Source organism: Silurus aristotelis (genome assembly GCF_946808225.1).
Source record: "Silurus aristotelis genome assembly, chromosome: 5".
In the NCBI taxonomy this organism is placed as follows: Eukaryota; Metazoa; Chordata; class Actinopteri; order Siluriformes; family Siluridae; genus Silurus; species Silurus aristotelis.
This window is the reverse complement of record NC_139578.1, coordinates 33,731,017-33,748,445: the sequence shown is the minus strand read 5'-3', so window position 1 is coordinate 33,748,445 and position 17,429 is coordinate 33,731,017. Positions and strand designations below refer to the sequence as shown.

At 40.1% G+C, this 17,429-nt stretch overlaps 2 protein-coding genes across 2 annotated transcripts; both read right to left on the bottom strand.

Moving 5' to 3' along the window:
- Nucleotides 1-344: 344 nt before the first annotated feature.
- LOC310725882 (uncharacterized protein) lies at nt 345-3,943 on the bottom strand. The gene is made up of 2 exons (XM_083540994.1): nt 3,824-3,943; nt 345-1,968 (listed from the first exon to the last, which is right to left on the bottom strand). The coding sequence occupies exon 2, from the start codon at nt 1,964-1,966 to the stop codon at nt 641-643; it is 1,326 nt and encodes a 441-aa protein (XP_083397120.1). The 5' UTR covers nt 1,967-1,968; nt 3,824-3,943; the 3' UTR covers nt 345-640.
- A 795-nt stretch (nt 3,944-4,738) lies between these two features.
- Nucleotides 4,739-10,557, bottom strand: LOC310725873 (uncharacterized protein). Its single transcript, XM_083540979.1, has 3 exons — nt 10,416-10,557; nt 6,665-8,561; nt 4,739-6,573 (listed from the first exon to the last, which is right to left on the bottom strand). The coding sequence occupies exons 1-2, from the start codon at nt 10,429-10,431 to the stop codon at nt 6,670-6,672; spliced, it is 1,908 nt and encodes a 635-aa protein (XP_083397105.1). The 5' UTR covers nt 10,432-10,557; the 3' UTR covers nt 4,739-6,573; nt 6,665-6,669.
- Nucleotides 10,558-17,429: the final 6,872 nt, after the last annotated feature.

The window sequence follows — 17,429 nt, the reverse complement described above, 5'->3', positions numbered from 1 at the left end:
TAATGAAGATCTGCTTTCCATGGGTTGGAGTGGAAGAGCTCCTGCTAAATGAGTTTGGGATGGATGTGAATGCTGACTGCACCCCAGGCCTGACTTTACTAACACCATTGTAGCTAAATAAATCTCACACAAATCTCCACGAAAAAAAAAATCTCAAGGAACAGCTTCCCAGAAGAAAGGAGCTTCCAACAACAACAAATCGGGACTCAATATGGAATGGGATGTTAATGAATCCTATGTGCAGGTGTCCAACTTTTGCCATATAATGTATGTAGGAGTTTCTCAGCATGATGTAGGTTGTGTGTTGTTGTGGATGAGTTTTTGTTTTAGAGATATTTTGTACACAGGAACAAAACCTATGACCTTCCGATCAATAACCCAGAGCCTTAACCACTGAGCTCCCACCTCCCCATGCAGCAGGTTCATTGGAAAACCTTTGGTTGGTACTAACCACTGCATCCCCTGTCACTGGTTTTCCAATTGTCCTACTGTGGGGCACATTTGAAAGGTACTAAACTAGTGGAACACCTCGGAAGACTTGCCTTGAATAAAAGATTTACTGTTTACTTGCTAGTTCATTATTCCTAGCCCTTGAGAGGTGCCACTGTATCGACCTGATTGAAGACATCGCGATCAATCCTCATGTCTCAAGAGCATCTGAGTTCTTTTGTGCATGGACTCGCTGGTGTGTTTTTAGAGTGTTCAGCTGATTAAAACTCTTCCCACACTGGGAGCAGACATACGGCCTCTCTCCCGTGTGAATGCGCTGATGTATTTGGAGATAAGTTTGGCGAATAAAGCTTTTGCCACACTGTAAGCAGTGGTACGGTCGTTCTCCCGTGTGAATGCGTCGGTGTATTTGGAGACTAAGCAGGTGTGTGAAACTCTTCTCACACTCCGAGCACTGATAGGGTCTCTCTCCGGTGTGAATCCGCTGGTGTGCTTTGAGAGTTCCTCTTTTAGTAAAACTCTTCCCGCACTGCGAGCACTGATACGGTTTCTCCCCCGTATGGATGCGCCGGTGCGTTTGGAGAGTACTCGGCTGAGTAAAACTCTTGCCACACTCCGAACAGCGATAGGGCTTCTCGCCCGTGTGGACGGTTTGGTGTTTCTGAAGGTGACCAATTTGCGCAAAACCCTTCCCGCAGTATAAACAGTTATACGGCTTCTCTCCAGAGTGATGGTTTTGGTGCTGTTGGAGGTGCCCCAGCTGGGCAAAGCTCTTGCCGCATTGTGAGCAATGATAGGGCTTCTCTCCCGTGTGAATGCGCTGGTGTGTCTGGAGGGCACTTTTGTGAGAAAAGCTCTTGCCGCACTGCGAGCACTGATGCAGCTTCTCTCCTGTATGAGTGCGAAGGTGCGTTTTGAGGTTGGCTTGCCGATTAAACCTCTTTCCGCACTCGGCGCAGTGGTACGGCTTCTCTCCTGTGTGGATGAGAAGGTGACGTTGGAGAGCGCTGTGGTGAGTAAAGCTCTTCTCACACTCCGTGCACCGATATGGCTTCTCTCCTGTATGAATGCGTTGGTGTGTCTGGAGGTTTGTGTGGTGATTAAAACTCTTTCCACACTCCGAGCACTGATACGGCTTCTCCCCAGTGTGAATACGGAGGTGCTGCCGAAGAGTATTGCGGTGACCAAAACTCTTCCCGCACTCCAAACACTTATACGGCTTTTCTCCTACAAGGAGCTGTGGAGGTGTTTTCAGATCAATTTCTTGAGTAAAACCACTCCCACAATCTGAGTATTGGTGAAGATCTTCCTCCACAGGTTGGTGATTGGTGCTGAAAGATAAATTACCACCAGGGTTCCGCTCACTAGTGGAGCATATTGAAGGCATCATGTCTTTATATTTAATTTCTCCTGGTGCTTCATAATGGAGGATCTCGATGTGGTTGTGGAGTTCAGTTTGAGATGTAAAGGAAAGTGGACACAAGGCACAGGGGAAGATGATCACATTGCTGTTCATTTCTGTAGATAAAAAAAAGAAAGTTAAAATTAAAAGTGTTTATGAGAACACAGTACACCGTTCCAGTGTCACGAATTAAGGAGAACAAAGACGTGTTCATTATTTTTTATAAAGACCTTTTAGACATCCCACTTCAAACATATGGATCTCAACTAACAATCAAACAGGGTTTTTAACAGTGTGTAGAAAAAGCCAGCCTAATCTTTGTATGCTAAAAATATGAGGCAGCAGCAGGTCACGTACAATTAACAGTCATCTCAGGCACACTGGACAGCAACAGGTCAGGTACAATAGACAGCAACAGGTCAGGTACAATGGACAGCAGCAGGTCAGGGGAAAAGGGCAGCAGCAGGTCAAGTACAAGGGACAGCAGCAGGTCAGGCATACTGAAAAGCAGATGTTCAGACAGACTGGGCAGCAGTAGGAATGTGGTAGCTCAGTGGGTAAGGCTTTGGGTTACTGATCGGAACGTTGGGGTTCAAGATCCGGTATCGCCAAGCCTCCACTCTTGGGGAGTCCTAAACAAAGCTTAACCTCAGTGCTAGTGGAGTGCAGTATCATAGCTGACCTGCGCTCTGACCCCAGCTTCCTAATATCGCTAGGATATGTGAAGAAAGAATATCAGTGTGCTGTAATATACATGTGCCAAATATAAAGTACCTTTCTTTCTTTTTTCTGTATACTGGGCAGCAGCAAGTCAGAGATGCTGGGCAGCAGCTTGACAGGCACATTAGGCAGCAACAGGTCAAGCATACTGAACAGCAGTATTTCAGACATTTTGAGCAGCAGCAAATTGGGTTTACTGGGCAACATTATGGTTCCCAGTATGTGGTAGAAAGGCCTATTTAATCTGCTTCTGTATCTAATAGTTAGTAACTCCAAATTCAGCAGAGCAGACACAGCTATTATCCTAACATTATAATTTCGAATGAATCCAAATTTCAAATACTAAAAATCAAATAAACCACCAAAGAAATATCAATTTAGACCTAAAGTGTTTTCTCTCAATGAAAAGCTCTTTGGCATCAATTAAAAAGCAAGATATTATTTTGTATTTGGATGTGGTTAGATTATATCTGTACATTCAAACTGTTGATTTTTTGTACAACTAAGTTGCCATAGTTACAGTGTCTGGCTATCTGAAGTTTAAGATATCATGCTTTCATAAATTCACAAATAAACTGAAAATATTCACATTATAAAAGCTAAGCATGTTAGTAAAAAGGCACCCCGTGGTGGGTGGCAGATTGATGATCTAAAATATTACTGATTAAACAAGCTGACGTAAGTCTATTGTTGAGAATTTGATCATCTCCGGAACATCTTTATCTTGGTAAAGTGTTGTGGTGCACCTGGTGTAAAAATGTATCCTGAGTTGCATGTTTTTGAGCAGTGGAAGTAACCTGAGAAACCCGGAGGAAACCCAGAAGAACACAAGAAGAATGTGTGAGAGTCACCAGAGCTCAGGGTTGAACCAAAGAGCTATAAGGAGACAAAATTACCCACAGTGCCGCCCTGCTGGTGAGAAATGGTTTTACTTTTGCAGTACAGTTATAAAGAGGATGCCATGGGGGATTTTTACTACATCAGATTTCAGGCTGAAATTTGTGCTTATGCTTAAATGACTCAATTTCTCATATGATGCCCCATTTTTGACATTTAAATGTTAATATTTAAAGGCTGGGTCTGGTTTTGTTTTTTTATGCCATACAATATATTTATCATTTCCATCAACACTGCGATGATGTGAGGTCCGCAATTATGATCACCTAAAGAGGAAAATGTAAGCAATGACAGGTGAAATAGAGATCCAGTCAGAACCTAAGCAGCTCAGAACTCACTTTCACTTGGACTTACCTCTGGACTTGAACACTATTACCCACGTCCATGCATACCCAGGTCAGATTGTGCTGTTGTGCTAAAATCCTCTCAAGTACCTGCAGGATTTGGTATGAAGTGCGAAAGGATGTTTTTTTTTATTTCTTCTTCTTTTCTTTTAAAAGATTCTGTTTATTACCGCCACCTACTGGGCTGGAGAGTGTAAAAATTCATCCCAGCCATATCTGAAAAGAAGAAAATCCAATAAATCCCCCTCAACCTAAAGATCTTTGGAAAGAAAGGGATAGCAGGAGGGAGGTCCTTTATAAATATAACTCAATGAGGGATCTGGTGGCCAGGGGACCCCTAGCATAAAGTGTACGCTCATTATTATCATTATTACTGCTACTGCAGTTACTAATGTCATAAAGTGCCAAACCATAACATACAATGAAACTATGGCCATTGTTAAAAGCCTAATATACATGTAACTGGTTTTCCTGATCCTGCTGACCACAACTCCCCCCCCCCAATATCTATCTATCTATCTATCTATCTATCTATCTATCTATCTATCTATCTATCTATCTATCTATCTATCTATCTATCTATCTATCTATCTATCTATCTATCTATCTATCTAACTAACTAACTAACTGGTTAAGCCTAAGGATTTGAGTGACTTTGACGAGGGCCATTGTGATGGCTAGACGTCTGGGTCAGAGCATCTCCAAAAACTGCAGCTCTTGTGGGATATTCCTGGTCTGCAGTAGTCAGTATCAATCAAAACCGGTGACAGGGTCATGGGCGGCCAAGGCTCATTGATGCACGTAGGGAGCGAAGGCTGGTCCGTGTGGTCCGATCCAACAGACCAATCCAAGTTAATGCTGATGTTAATATATAATATATATACACACACAAACAATTTCCAATATTTAGAAACATAACCCGTAATTTCTTCAGGTTTTCTTTATTAGATTATTAGATAATGCTGAAAGAATTCACAGACTTGTATTCACACACCGTGTTTTAACACAAGTTCACCGAAAAGACAAAACCATAATGTAGACTAAATAGGAATCAAAACAGGAAGGTTATGAAGCAGAAACGTAATCAAACAACAGTATTGGATACAACACTAGAATAACTATCAGTGAGATGTCGAGAAAAGTGAAATGTTTAGAGCTTACCTACATTATATAGACAAATTTACTGAGACATAGTTGTACAGCATGTCCTTGGATGTGGTTGCATCAAATCTTCCCTTCACTTCACCTAGGAGACCAAAACCAATTCCAGCTCCATGAAGATATGCTTTACATGGGTTGGAGTGGAAGATCTACTGCTATAGAACTCACCTACATCAGTACCTGCTTTTAATAACACCCTCATGGCTGAATAAATCTCCACAAAATCGGGGGTAACATCATCCCAGAAGAGTGGAGATTATTAGAACAGCAAATTGGGGAATAAATGTGCAATGGTATGTTTAAAAGCACATACCGATCTTATGCTAAGGGGTTCACAAACTTTTGCCCATATTGCGTCAGCTATGACTTTTGTGTAGTTTGTTCCACCACAAACAAATGTTGATTAAAGATGAGCATTTTATGTTTATGAGATTTTTCTCAGGTAATGGCAGGCTATCACATATAGGAGGCGCTATATTGTCCTCTTCAATGGATGCCATCTGGTGGGACGAAATACAGCTCAAAAAGCCTACAAACAAAAAGACCTTGCCAGTAGAGCAGGGCGTATCCATTCTAGATCACATTCTAGAAAGTACTATTTATAAAATGAATACAATATCTTTAAAACTACTTGTAGTTTTTTGTTTTAAATAAACTATTCTACACATATCCATAACACAAAGAGACAGGTGCAAAAAGCTATGAAACACCTACTTTGAAGTGAGGGGCATTTCGGGGGATAAACATGCCCTAAGTGCTGAATAAATAGAAAGAAGAAAATGAAGAGAGTATAGGACACTATCTTACACTTTGCTCAGCTCTCAGCAATTTCAATTAGTGTTTAAAGTCTATAAAGTCTGAGCTTAAACCAGTCAGGAACTTTCCAACCATGTTCATGAAAATCAACCTTTAGTTTTGGGTTTACTTTTAAAAGGACCAAAATGGACCTCTGGGGAAACTTCATTCAATACTATGATTTTTCCAGAATCCAAACCTAGAAAGGAAGAGAAATTTGGCTTTCTCAGAAATCTTAGCGAGGGATCTCACTTCTTCAAACCAATTCTTGAAGACGTTCCTCAACAAAAGCTAGAGTAAATAATCTGGATCTAGATCTACCAAATAAATGACAACACAAAAAAGAACTTGCACAATATAAACTCAATAATACACATGATTGCTCTAAAGTAGAAGTGTGTACAGGACTCTTCTTTGTACTTCTCCTCCAATGGCTAGAGAAGGAGTTAGGAGAAACCTCACCTCCTTTTAGAACAAGCAAACTTCAATCACTATGACTAGTGATCATGTTTTTTTATAATAATCAAAGAATAACTGCAGTACAAATGTAAGCGCTCAATGAATAGGGTCTTTCTTTGTCCTGCAAGCTTAATATACAGTACATTAACGGCAGACGCCCATCTCCAGGGCGACTTTTATATCAGTCATTCAACTGAGCATCTTTGGGGCCCCCTTGTTCAGGGGCCCATGAGTAGCAGCTTGGTGTGGCTGGGATTTGAACTCACAACCTTTCAAACCAAATACCTCAACCACTAAACTACCACCTCCCCAGTATGACTTCCCAGTACGACTGCTGACTTCTACCTGCAAGTAAAAAAAAGATAGAACACTATTACTTTATCAGGCTATAGTACTTTATAAGGTATGTATTCGAATAATAAAATATTCACTGTACTGTAATCAGACAGAAGATTTCTCTCCGGCGTGATCGCGTTGATGTATTTGGATACTGCTCAGCAGACTGAAGCTCTTCCCACAGTGCGAGCAGATGTACGGCTTCTCCCCCGTATGAACGCGCTGGTGAACATTGAGGGTACTCTGCAGGCTAAAACTCCTGCCGCACTGCAGGCAGTGGAACGGTTTCACTCCGGCGTGAATGCGCTGATGTATCTGTAGGTAGGTCCAGTAATAAAAACTTTTCCCACACTGAAAACAGATGTAAGGTCTCTCGGCCGTGTGAATGCGTATATGCGCTTTGAGGGCACCTCTTTCGGTAAAGATCTTCGCACACCGTGAACAGCGAAACAACTGTCTGGTGTGAGCAGGTTTGCGCTTGTGATCCACTCGCTCGAAACCCTTTGCGTACTGCGAGGCACGCGGTGGCTTTTCTCGTGCTCTGTGAACGCGTTGGTGTTGCTGCAGATGACCCACTTGAGCAAAATGCTTGCCGCACTGCAGGCAATGATAGGGCTTCTCCCCAGTGTGGACACGCTGGTGTACTTTGAGAGTACTCAACAGACTGAAACCTTTACCACACTGTGAGCAGACGTGAGGCTTCTCTCCCGTGTGAATGCGCTGATGGATTTGGAGATGAGTTTGGCAGTAAAAACTCTTCCCGCACTCTGAGCAGTGGAATGGTCTCTCGCCTGTATGAATGCGCTGATGGATCTGGAGATGGGTTCGGCAATAAAAACTCTTCCCGCACTGCGAGCACTGGAAGGGTCTCTCTCCTGTGTGAACACGCTGATGGATCCGGAGGCGGCTCCGGCAATAAAAACTCTTTTCACACAACGAGCACTGGAAGGGTCTCTCTCCCGTATGAATGCGCTGATGGATTAGAAGAGGGCTGCGGGAATAGAAACTTTTCCCACACTGTAGGCACTGGTAAGGCCTTTCTCCGGTATGAATTCTCATGTGCGCCTTCAGGCTACCACTTTTGGTGAAACGCTTTCCGCACACTGAGCAGCGGTACGGTTTCTCTCCCGTATGAATCCGCATGTGTGTTTTAAGAGTACCGCTTTCGGCGAAACTCTTTCCGCAGAGCGAACATGGAAATGGTTTCTCTCCTGTGTGGACGGTTTGGTGCCGTTGAAGGTGACCCACTTGAGCAAAACTCTTTCCGCAATGAGAGCAGTTATAGGGTTTCTCTCCCGTGTGAATGCGCTGGTGTTGTTGAAAATGGCCCACTTGGGCAAAACTCTTCCCGCATTGGACACAATTATAGGGCTTCTCGCCCGTGTGGACGCGCTGGTGTATCTCGAGATTGCTTCGGTAAGTAAAACATTTTCCACATTCCGAGCACTGATGACGGTTCTCGCCTGTGTGGACGCGTTGGTGCGTCCGGAGATTAGCTTGACGAGTAAAACTTTTCCCGCACTGCGAGCATTGATAGGGCTTTTCCCCCGTGTGGATGCGCTGGTGTTGTTGAAAATGACCGGACTGCGCAAAACTCTTTCCACATTCTTGACATTTATAGGGCTTATCCCCAGTGTGAATGCGCTGGTGAACATTAAGATTAGCCTGACAATTAAAACTTCTTCCACATTCAGTACAGCTATACGGTTTCTCTCCGGCTTGGAGCTGTTGCCTTGTTTTCAGATCAGTAAAACTACTACCAGATTTTTGGTTTTGCTGAAGATCTTCCTCCCCTGGTTTGAGATCTGTGCTAGATGGTAGATTTCCGCTAGGGTTCTGCTGACTTCTGGAGCATCCTGCGGGCGTCACGTCTTCATTTTTAATCTCTCCAGATTCCACATAGTGGCATGTGTCAATGTGAATGTGGAGGTCAATTTGAGATTTGTAGGAAAGAGAGCACAAGGAGCAGGAGAAGAGCTTTTTGGTTTCGTTCATTTCTGGGACGGGAAAAAAAAGGAACAATTGTTCAGTACCGTTTAAAACAGGATTTATATATACATACTCACCATCCACTTTATTTGGAACAATTGTGTAGGGGGAAAGTAAATTTTTTATCATTTCATGTAGTCAATCAATATTGCATGAAAAAGTGCCATTATTTCTCGAAAAATCACCACAGTTACAAATGTGATCTTGATTTTATACAACAGTTCAATAAACCAGAAGTTCATATTAAGAGACATAAACCACGTTGCCTGTTTTTGCTCGATTTCACCAACAAAAATAATCCAAAACAAATCCACAGCACTGTTTTGCGTCTATGAACAACATGATGGCGTTCCGTGAATGAATCACCCGTTTAAATAACTCGGTTCAATCGCAATGATTCACTTTTAACAGTGACTTGCTGCCCCCTACTGGCGGTTTTAATTTCACATTTACAGTATCTAAATTTTTTTTTTTATAATCTCAAGACTCAGTGTTCAATGTTTTATGTTTAAAATATAAAAACATTATCTTTGCATTTGGACGTGCAGGTTAAAGCATTACATATCCCTCTGAGCAGCATTAAACAGGGTGTAAAGACATAGGAATGCTACTTTAGATGCAGTTTTGTTGATTCTGTTTTCATTTGCGTATTAACAGTCAGAACTTATTATTATTCGAATGGCTTTATAAATGCAAAAATGCCTATTAAAGGTACAAATTAATGTAAACTCATGATGTGTCACTGCTGTAAACTGGCCACCACACAGAATATAAAGAATTTTAAAACTTTTAGCAGTCAGCAGCACAATAACACACTCAACAAAATATTGGCTAATTTTCATTATCAATAAAAAACCAAGGAATTTGGGATACAAGATAATTAACTATGGCACAAGTCCAGAATTAGCAGTAATGGTAATTGAGGAGATCACCTCGTCTGTGCAGTCTGAAATGGCAACCAGTGGTCAATTTTAAGAACATCGATGGTTACACCTGCATACTATTAGAAAAAGAGATGTTTCTCAAGAAACTATGAGGATAATGATCATAGCAATCCACCGTAAAGGAGTTGAACACCCTCGCTGGCGCTCGCCAGTACTTCAAAATATTTCGACTTTATTCTCAAAATACCATGATTTATTCTCACACTACTACACTTTTAATCTTATAATCCAAGATTTATTTTAAATGTGGCACTAAAACTCAAATCATATCAATGAACTCAACTAGCTGTAAAACTGTTTAATGTTAATATCAGACTTTTTTTCCAGACTTTTGTTGCCCCGTCCCAACTATTTTTTTTTTATCTTTTTGCAGCAATCAAATTGAAAATGACCTTTTTTTCCACCATAAAATGGTACATTTCCACATTTTCAGCATTTGCTATGTTTTGGAATTGGGGTTGTACAAAGTTCCTTCATTAGTCAACTCCACTAACCAGCACATGGAAGTGTTTAAATCCCTTTAACTGTATAGAACTATTACTCACATATCTAAACATCTACCTGTCTCCTGTCATGCATGCAGAAGATGTCTATCAGAACCTGCTGAAGGATGTGAAGACTGCAGGCAAAAATCCCCAAATCTTCAACACCACCACATTTATTTCTACATTACTGGTCAAGTGTGAAAGATTCAACTGCTGTATTGAATATTTGTGCACGTTAGAAACCCATGAGGAGCCTGAAGGCCTGCATGAGCTCCAGGCAGGTTTCTGAGAGACGCTCGGGCTTTTTGTCTGTCGGTCAGTCGCTTGGGTCAAGTTATTTATTTATTTTATATTATATTTATTTATTGTAGATGAAAGGCGACAGGACGAATCCATTCAACATCTCAGAAAAATCCCTTTCACTTTCACTTACCTGAGGATTCCAACATCCACGAGTTTATCGCCTTTAATGTGATTATTTATCAACCCGATGTGATTTCAGCCTCGGAGAAGAAACGCAGGCAGAGGGAGATGTTTTCATGCAGAGACGATGCTTCAGTCCTCGGGAAAAAAAATATACGCTCATTTAGCGCCACCTGCTGGACTGGAGTTTGGAGAAACGCGTCATAACAGACCTCCAGAAGTGTTCAAACACATGCGCACCAGATGTGCTTCTGCTCCATAAGTCTGAGGCACACACTTGTCAAGGACTGGTAGCACGGAATTTACCACAAAACAGCTCCATGAAGATCTACTTTCCATGGGTTGGATTGAAAGATCTCCTGATATAGAGCTCCAACCCTATTGAACACTTTGGGATGAATGTGAACGCTGTCTGCACCCCAGGAACCTCCTCACCTTCTCACCTCCATCACTACCTGACTCATTATAACAGCACATGGGGACTGAATGTGGAAAGAGATGTTCTTAAAGCACATACCACACTTATGCTCAGGTGTTCATTATTTGGCATGGCAAATATAACAACAATAATACATTAAATTAAATAGTTACACAAATCTTCTTATATGTGGGTGATGCACAGTGTTAGTAAAATAGTAAAATGACTTGTATACATTAGACCAGGGGTCACCAACGTGGTGGTCGCCCACAAGGAGCACATGAGTCGCCCGTGAGACTTTTCTAAAAAATAGCTGTTTAACCACAAACTAACCACAAACTACAGATCCCATAATGCATCGCTTCAGCTGCCTTACCGAACACTAGACTACCTGGGAACATTCCAGCGTCAATCAAGTCAAGCTTCTGTTGATGTATTTAAATCTATTGTACAGTTATTGTGAAACAGCGCCTCACAGTGGTGAAGAGAAAAGTTGACACTGAGTAGATGTTTACTGACACTGCAGGTGTTGTGCCTAATTCAAACCCCCGGTCTGAAATCAATCCCCCTTCGCGTGCACGCGGACAGTACCGTCGTATTTCCTGTAGATGGCACTAAAAACACGGAAGGCAAGCTGAATGTAAACCCCCTGCCTAAATTCTACCCCCCCTCTATTTATTTTTCCTTCACACTCGGAGTTACCAAACTTGCTGTAATACACCTACACAAGTAATAATGTATGTTACGTTCTTAAAATTGCACTTTCAGAGATGCATACAGACCCCCAGGACCCTACGCTGATTTTCTTCATGAGTTTGCTTGTTTTCTCTCAGACCTCCTGATCAGCTTTGATAAAGTGCTGCTTGTAGGAGATTTTAATATTCATGTAGATGATGAAAACGATGCCCTAGGATTATCATTTGTCGATTTACTAAACTCTTTTGGAGTTAAACAAAACGTCACCAGACCAACCCACCGTTTTAACCACACACTAGACTTAATAATATCCCACGGAGCAGACGTCACTGATATAGATATTTTACCCCAGAGTGATGACATCACAGACCATTATCTCCTACTGTACACACTACCGGTAGAGCAGATTAACCGTGTTTCACCACGTTATCGACCTGGTAGGACTATTATTCCAACCACTAAGGACAGATTCATAAATAACCTGCCTGATTTATCTCAGTTTCACATTAAACCCATAACTGCTGATCATCTTGATGAGATGGCGAACAACATAGACCTTATCCTCACTAGCACATTAGACACTGTTGCCCCCTTCCGGTTAAAAAAGGTTCGAGAACAAGCACCTGCACCTTGGTATAATAGTCATACGCATGCCCTAAAGAGAACAACACGTAATCTGGAGAGAAAATGGAGGAAAACTAAATTGGAGGTATTTAGAATTGCGTATAAAGACAGTATGCTTAGCTACAGACAGGCGCTAAAAGCTGCTAGAGCTAAACACCTGAGCAAACTCATAGAAAATAACAAAAACAATCCCAGGTTCCTTTTCAGTACAGTCGCTAAATTAACAACAAATCAGGGATCTGAAAAATGTGTTCCATCACAGTTTAGTAGTGAAGACTTTATGAATTTCTTCACTGAAAAAATAGATAACATTCGAAAAACAATTGTGGCAGTTCAACCTCTGACAGCATCTCCCGACACAATCGTACTTACAACCCCACAACTACACTGTTTTACATGTATAGGACAGGAAGAGCTGTATGATGCTATTATGAAAGCTAAATCAACATGTCAGTTAGATCCAATTCCCACTAAACTACTGAAGGAAGTGTTATATACAGCTGGTGAGCCTCTTTTAAATATTATTAACTCCTCACTATCGTTAGGTCACGTCCATAAATCCCTCAAGTTAGCAGTTATTAAGCCCCTCATTAAAAAACCTAATCTGGATCCAAACACGCTATCGAATTACAGACCAATTTCAAATCTCCCATTTATGTCTAAGATTTTAGAAAAGATTGTCGCTGCCCAGTTATGTAACCACTTGCAGGAGAACAATATCTTTGAAGAGTTTCAGTCAGGTTTTAGGCCCCATCATAGCACAGAAACTGCTCTAGTTAAAATCACTAACGACCTGTTTTTAGCTTCAGACCAAGGCTACATCTCCCTATTAGTTTTACTAGATCTTAGTGCTGCGTTCGACACTATAGATCATGATCTTCTCCTCGATCGCTTACAGAATTACATCGGTATTCAGGGACAGGCATTAAGCTGGTTTAAATCCTACCTGTCCAATCGTTACCATTTCGTAGATTTAAATGGAGAGCTATCCAGGATAATGCTAGTAAATTATGGCGTGCCACAAGGGTCAGTTCTGGGACCCCTGCTTTTTACAATATACATGCTTCCATTAGGAAATATTATTAGAAGGCATGGAATTAGCTTCCATTGTTATGCTGATGATACCCAGCTATATATTTCATCCAAACCAGGCGATACAGCTCAATTAGCTCGCATAACTGAGTGTGTTGAAGAAATAAGAGATTGGATGACCCATAACTTTCTGCTATTAAATCCTGATAAAACGGAGATTTTGCTCATCGGCCCAAAAAATAGTACACAGAAGCTCCAGCATCTCAGCCTGCATTTAGACGGTTGTTCTGTAACTACTAGTTCAACGGTAAAAGACCTGGGAGTTATTTTAGACAGCAACTTATCTTTTAAAAATCACATCAATCAAGTTACAAAAACAGCCTTCTTTCACCTTAGAAATATTTCTAAGCTAAGAAATATGTTATCTATATCTGATGCAGAGAAGCTCGTCCATGCGTTTATGACCTCTAGAATAGACTACTGTAATGCATTACTAGGTGGATGTCCTGCATCATTAATAAACAAGCTTCAGTTAGTTCAGAATGCCGCAGCAAGAGTTCTTACTAGGTCAAGAAAATACGATCATATAACCCCAATCTTATCGTCCCTACATTGGCTTCCTATTAAGTTTCGAATAGACTACAAACTACTGCTACTCACTTATAAAGCACTAAATGGTTTGGCTCCCATGTATCTATCCAGTCTCTTAACACGCTACAATCCGTCACGCTCCCTGAGATCTCAAAACTCTGGGCTTCTAGTAGTTCCTAGAATAGCAAAGTCCACTAAAGGCGGTAGAGCATTTTTACATTTAGCTCCTAAACTCTGGAATAGTCTTCCTGACAGTGTTCGGGGTTCAGATACACTCTCCCAGTTTAAGTGCAGATTAAAAACATATCTTTTTAGCAAAGCCTACACATAACACACATCACACACATCACATCACAACCTTGTGCTCCAGAACATCTGATCACATGCACATTATCAACTTGTGCTGTTAATATCATGAACAGCAGCTACGCTAATTCCTCTCCACTGCTTCTCTTTCTCTCCCCATCCCGAGGCTTCCTGAGGTTTGGCCAGCTCCAGTCACGTCCCACCTCGTGAAGATTATGGACCTATGGATGATCATGGAGAAGTAGATGCCGAGTGTTTAAAGGCCCTGGCATGGAGAAGCTGATGCTGGATCTATGATGATCACAAATTGTTCTGTATTGTTGAAAGATTTATGACCAAACTTTTGATGTCACCCATATGAGGATGGGTTCCCCTTTGAGTCTGGTTCCTTTCAAGGTTTCTTCCTCATATCATCTAAGGGAGTTTTTCCTTGCCACTGTCGCCACGGCTTGCTCATCAGGGACAAACGCACACCATTCACCTTCACTGTTGTTTTCTGTAAAGCTGCTTTGAGACAATGTCTGTTGTGAAAAGCGCTATACAAATAAACTTGACTTGACTTGACTATGTGTAAAATACTACATTTAATTTAACAACATGGACAGCTGTATTATTTAGGGGGGTATTATTTAGGCAAGCTGAATGTAAACCCCCTGCCTGAATTCTACCCCCCGTCTATTTACCAAAGTTACCAAACTTGCTGTGATACAAATACACAAGTAATAATATTTAATGCACAAAGTTTTGTTCGATTTATACAGACAGCTCTATTTTTCAAAATGTCCAAAAATCTCGAGCTCATGCATGTAAAACTTACAAAACCATACAAAATGAAAATCCACTACTAGAAGAGTTGTGTAAAAAGTGTTACTCCTTTAATTCTAGTTTTGACAGGCATGACACAAAAAGTGCACTTGTGATGTCGCCTGGATACATGATGGGTGGTCCCACCGATTGCAGCAGTCACAGGCAATCTGAAATGTAGAGAAGACATCATTTTCTTCAAGGCACTAGACAGACACTGTAACCAATAATGAAATTGTGATAAATAGTGAATAAACTTGCCCATAGAAAACAGTAAATACCCAGTTATTATCACCACTTTTCTCCCCACAGACATGGCACAGCTGCTCAGGTCGTCTAAAATAACCAATTCAAGTGAAAAGATTATATGATTTGCATTGAATGTACAGTCAGTGAATATACATTTAAAATGTACATTGCGAAAGAAAATAGATCCTATTTCAACCAAACGTACAGGTAAATATCTGCTAAACAAGCAGGTAGTGAAATGAGTTGGTGAGGATGATGGCAGATAGGTGTGCTGATTAAGAAGGATGTGCAGTTAATAACTAGGGAGGAAAAGTCGAGTGTAAAAGAGGCAGGCATTCTTACTGCTGAATGCTGATCATGAACAGTTGTGCTCCTTTTTTTAGAGGCTGCTATGATTTTTTCAGGATTCATTTAAAAATGTAAAAAAAAACAAAAAACAGCATTCATCTAAAATGGAAATCTTTTTTAAAATTATAAGCCTTTACAATCACTTTTTATTTATTTTACACGTCCTTGCTGAAAAAAGTAGGCTATATTTTCAAAAACAAAAAAAAGAAAAATTCAACACTGACCCAAACTTGTAGTGTATTTTCTTAAAAAAAAATTAATAAATAAATAAAAACAAAAAAAGTATATATATATATATGGTAGAGAATACAGGCAGGGGGTTTACATTCAGCTTGCCTTCCGTGTTTTTAGTGCCATCTACAGGAAATACGACAGTACTGTCCGCGTGCACGCGAAGGGGGGTTGATTTCAGACAGGGGGTTTGAATTAGGCACAACACCGGTAAACACGTGTGTCTAATTAGTGGAGCGAATGTGACTGTAATTAAGGAATTGAATCTGAGACGGAACTACCAGACAAAACATCAGGAGAAGCTGAAGAACCTGAATGCAGAGCAGAAGATACAGAAAGCAGAAGAGTAAAAGAAGAATCTGACATTTCAGCAGATGTTTTTCACCAGAGAACAATCACAAAGTGAAGCTGGTGTGAAAACAGAGGAGAAATCAGAGGAACATCAGCCGCTTATTTACTGAGTTTCTGAAGAGCTGCATGATGAAGCTGTGAGACGTCTGGTGTTTGACTGGAGATATTTTTATGGAGAACAAAGTATTTTAATTAACTTAAAGTTTAAGTTTATATTTTTATAAAATGGCATAAGAGCAAAAAAATCTGATTGTTTTGATTTGTTGTTATTTTAATGTTTACTTAAAAGCACAATTTTTATTGATTTGTTCAGGGTTTTTTTGCAGCATGTTCATATTTCTGACTTGTATAATTTTGACAGGAGATATTTTTATGGAGACGTATTTATTTAAAGTTTAAGTTTATTTATTCTGGAATAATATTCCTCTGTTTTTATTCATATTTATGTCCAAAAAACATTGTTCAATAAATGTGTATCCTTTGTAAGTTTGACATAAATAAATATCATTAATTATTAATAATAACATATAATTAAAGGTAAATTGAGCAAATTTGTTATTGCAGAACTGTGTATCAAACTGGTAGCCCTTCACATTAGTCGGTACCCAGGAAGTAGCTCTCGGTGTCTAAAAGATTGGTGACCGCTGCATTAGAGGTCACCATGTGTGCTAAATGTAATAAATAAATATATGAATTATATGAATAAATATTGAGGAAAGCTTAAATAAAAACAGTGAATAATAATAAAAAAAGAAATTTCGAATAAACAGCACATATTGTCAGTGATTTGCCTCTAGAGGACGCTGTTGTGCTGTATAATGCAACCCGGAAAAACTATTAGTATGAATTTGTGATGAAAGTCAATAGTGCCAACTTAATCAATCTGCCCAATACAAGACCAACAGAATTAATTCATGATTTGTTTTTACTTAATACAAAAGTGTAAATGTTCAACACTGAGAGCATGAACACAGTGTGAGAATTTCACAACTGTATGTTTTAAACAGTATGACCGCAGCAGCAAATTACAACAAATTTAATTTATTATCTTGATTTTTCTTTCATAATCAACTCGGAAAACGAATGTTTACAGAATCAACTGAACTTCCAAAAAAAAATAAAAATAATAATAATAATAATCTTATTGATTTAGAATTGTGCCTAAATCCTTCAAACTAGCAGCATGTTCAGAACTCAACCCCCAAATTACAACAGGAGCAGAACTTTAGTGAGAAATTGAAAGAGGTAAATCCAATACTAAGCAGTTATACACACAGGAAAGTGTTAATACACTGTTACATCAATAAGACTACATTGCTCTATATTTACATACTAAATACAGATGGTACTACATTGCTACACTACACAACTCAT

What these genes read in the sequence shown, in the direction of transcription:
- LOC310725882 (XM_083540994.1), bottom strand. Translation starts at nt 1,966, where the DNA reads ATGAACAGCAATGTGATCATCTTCCCCTGTGCCTTGTGTCCACTTTCC.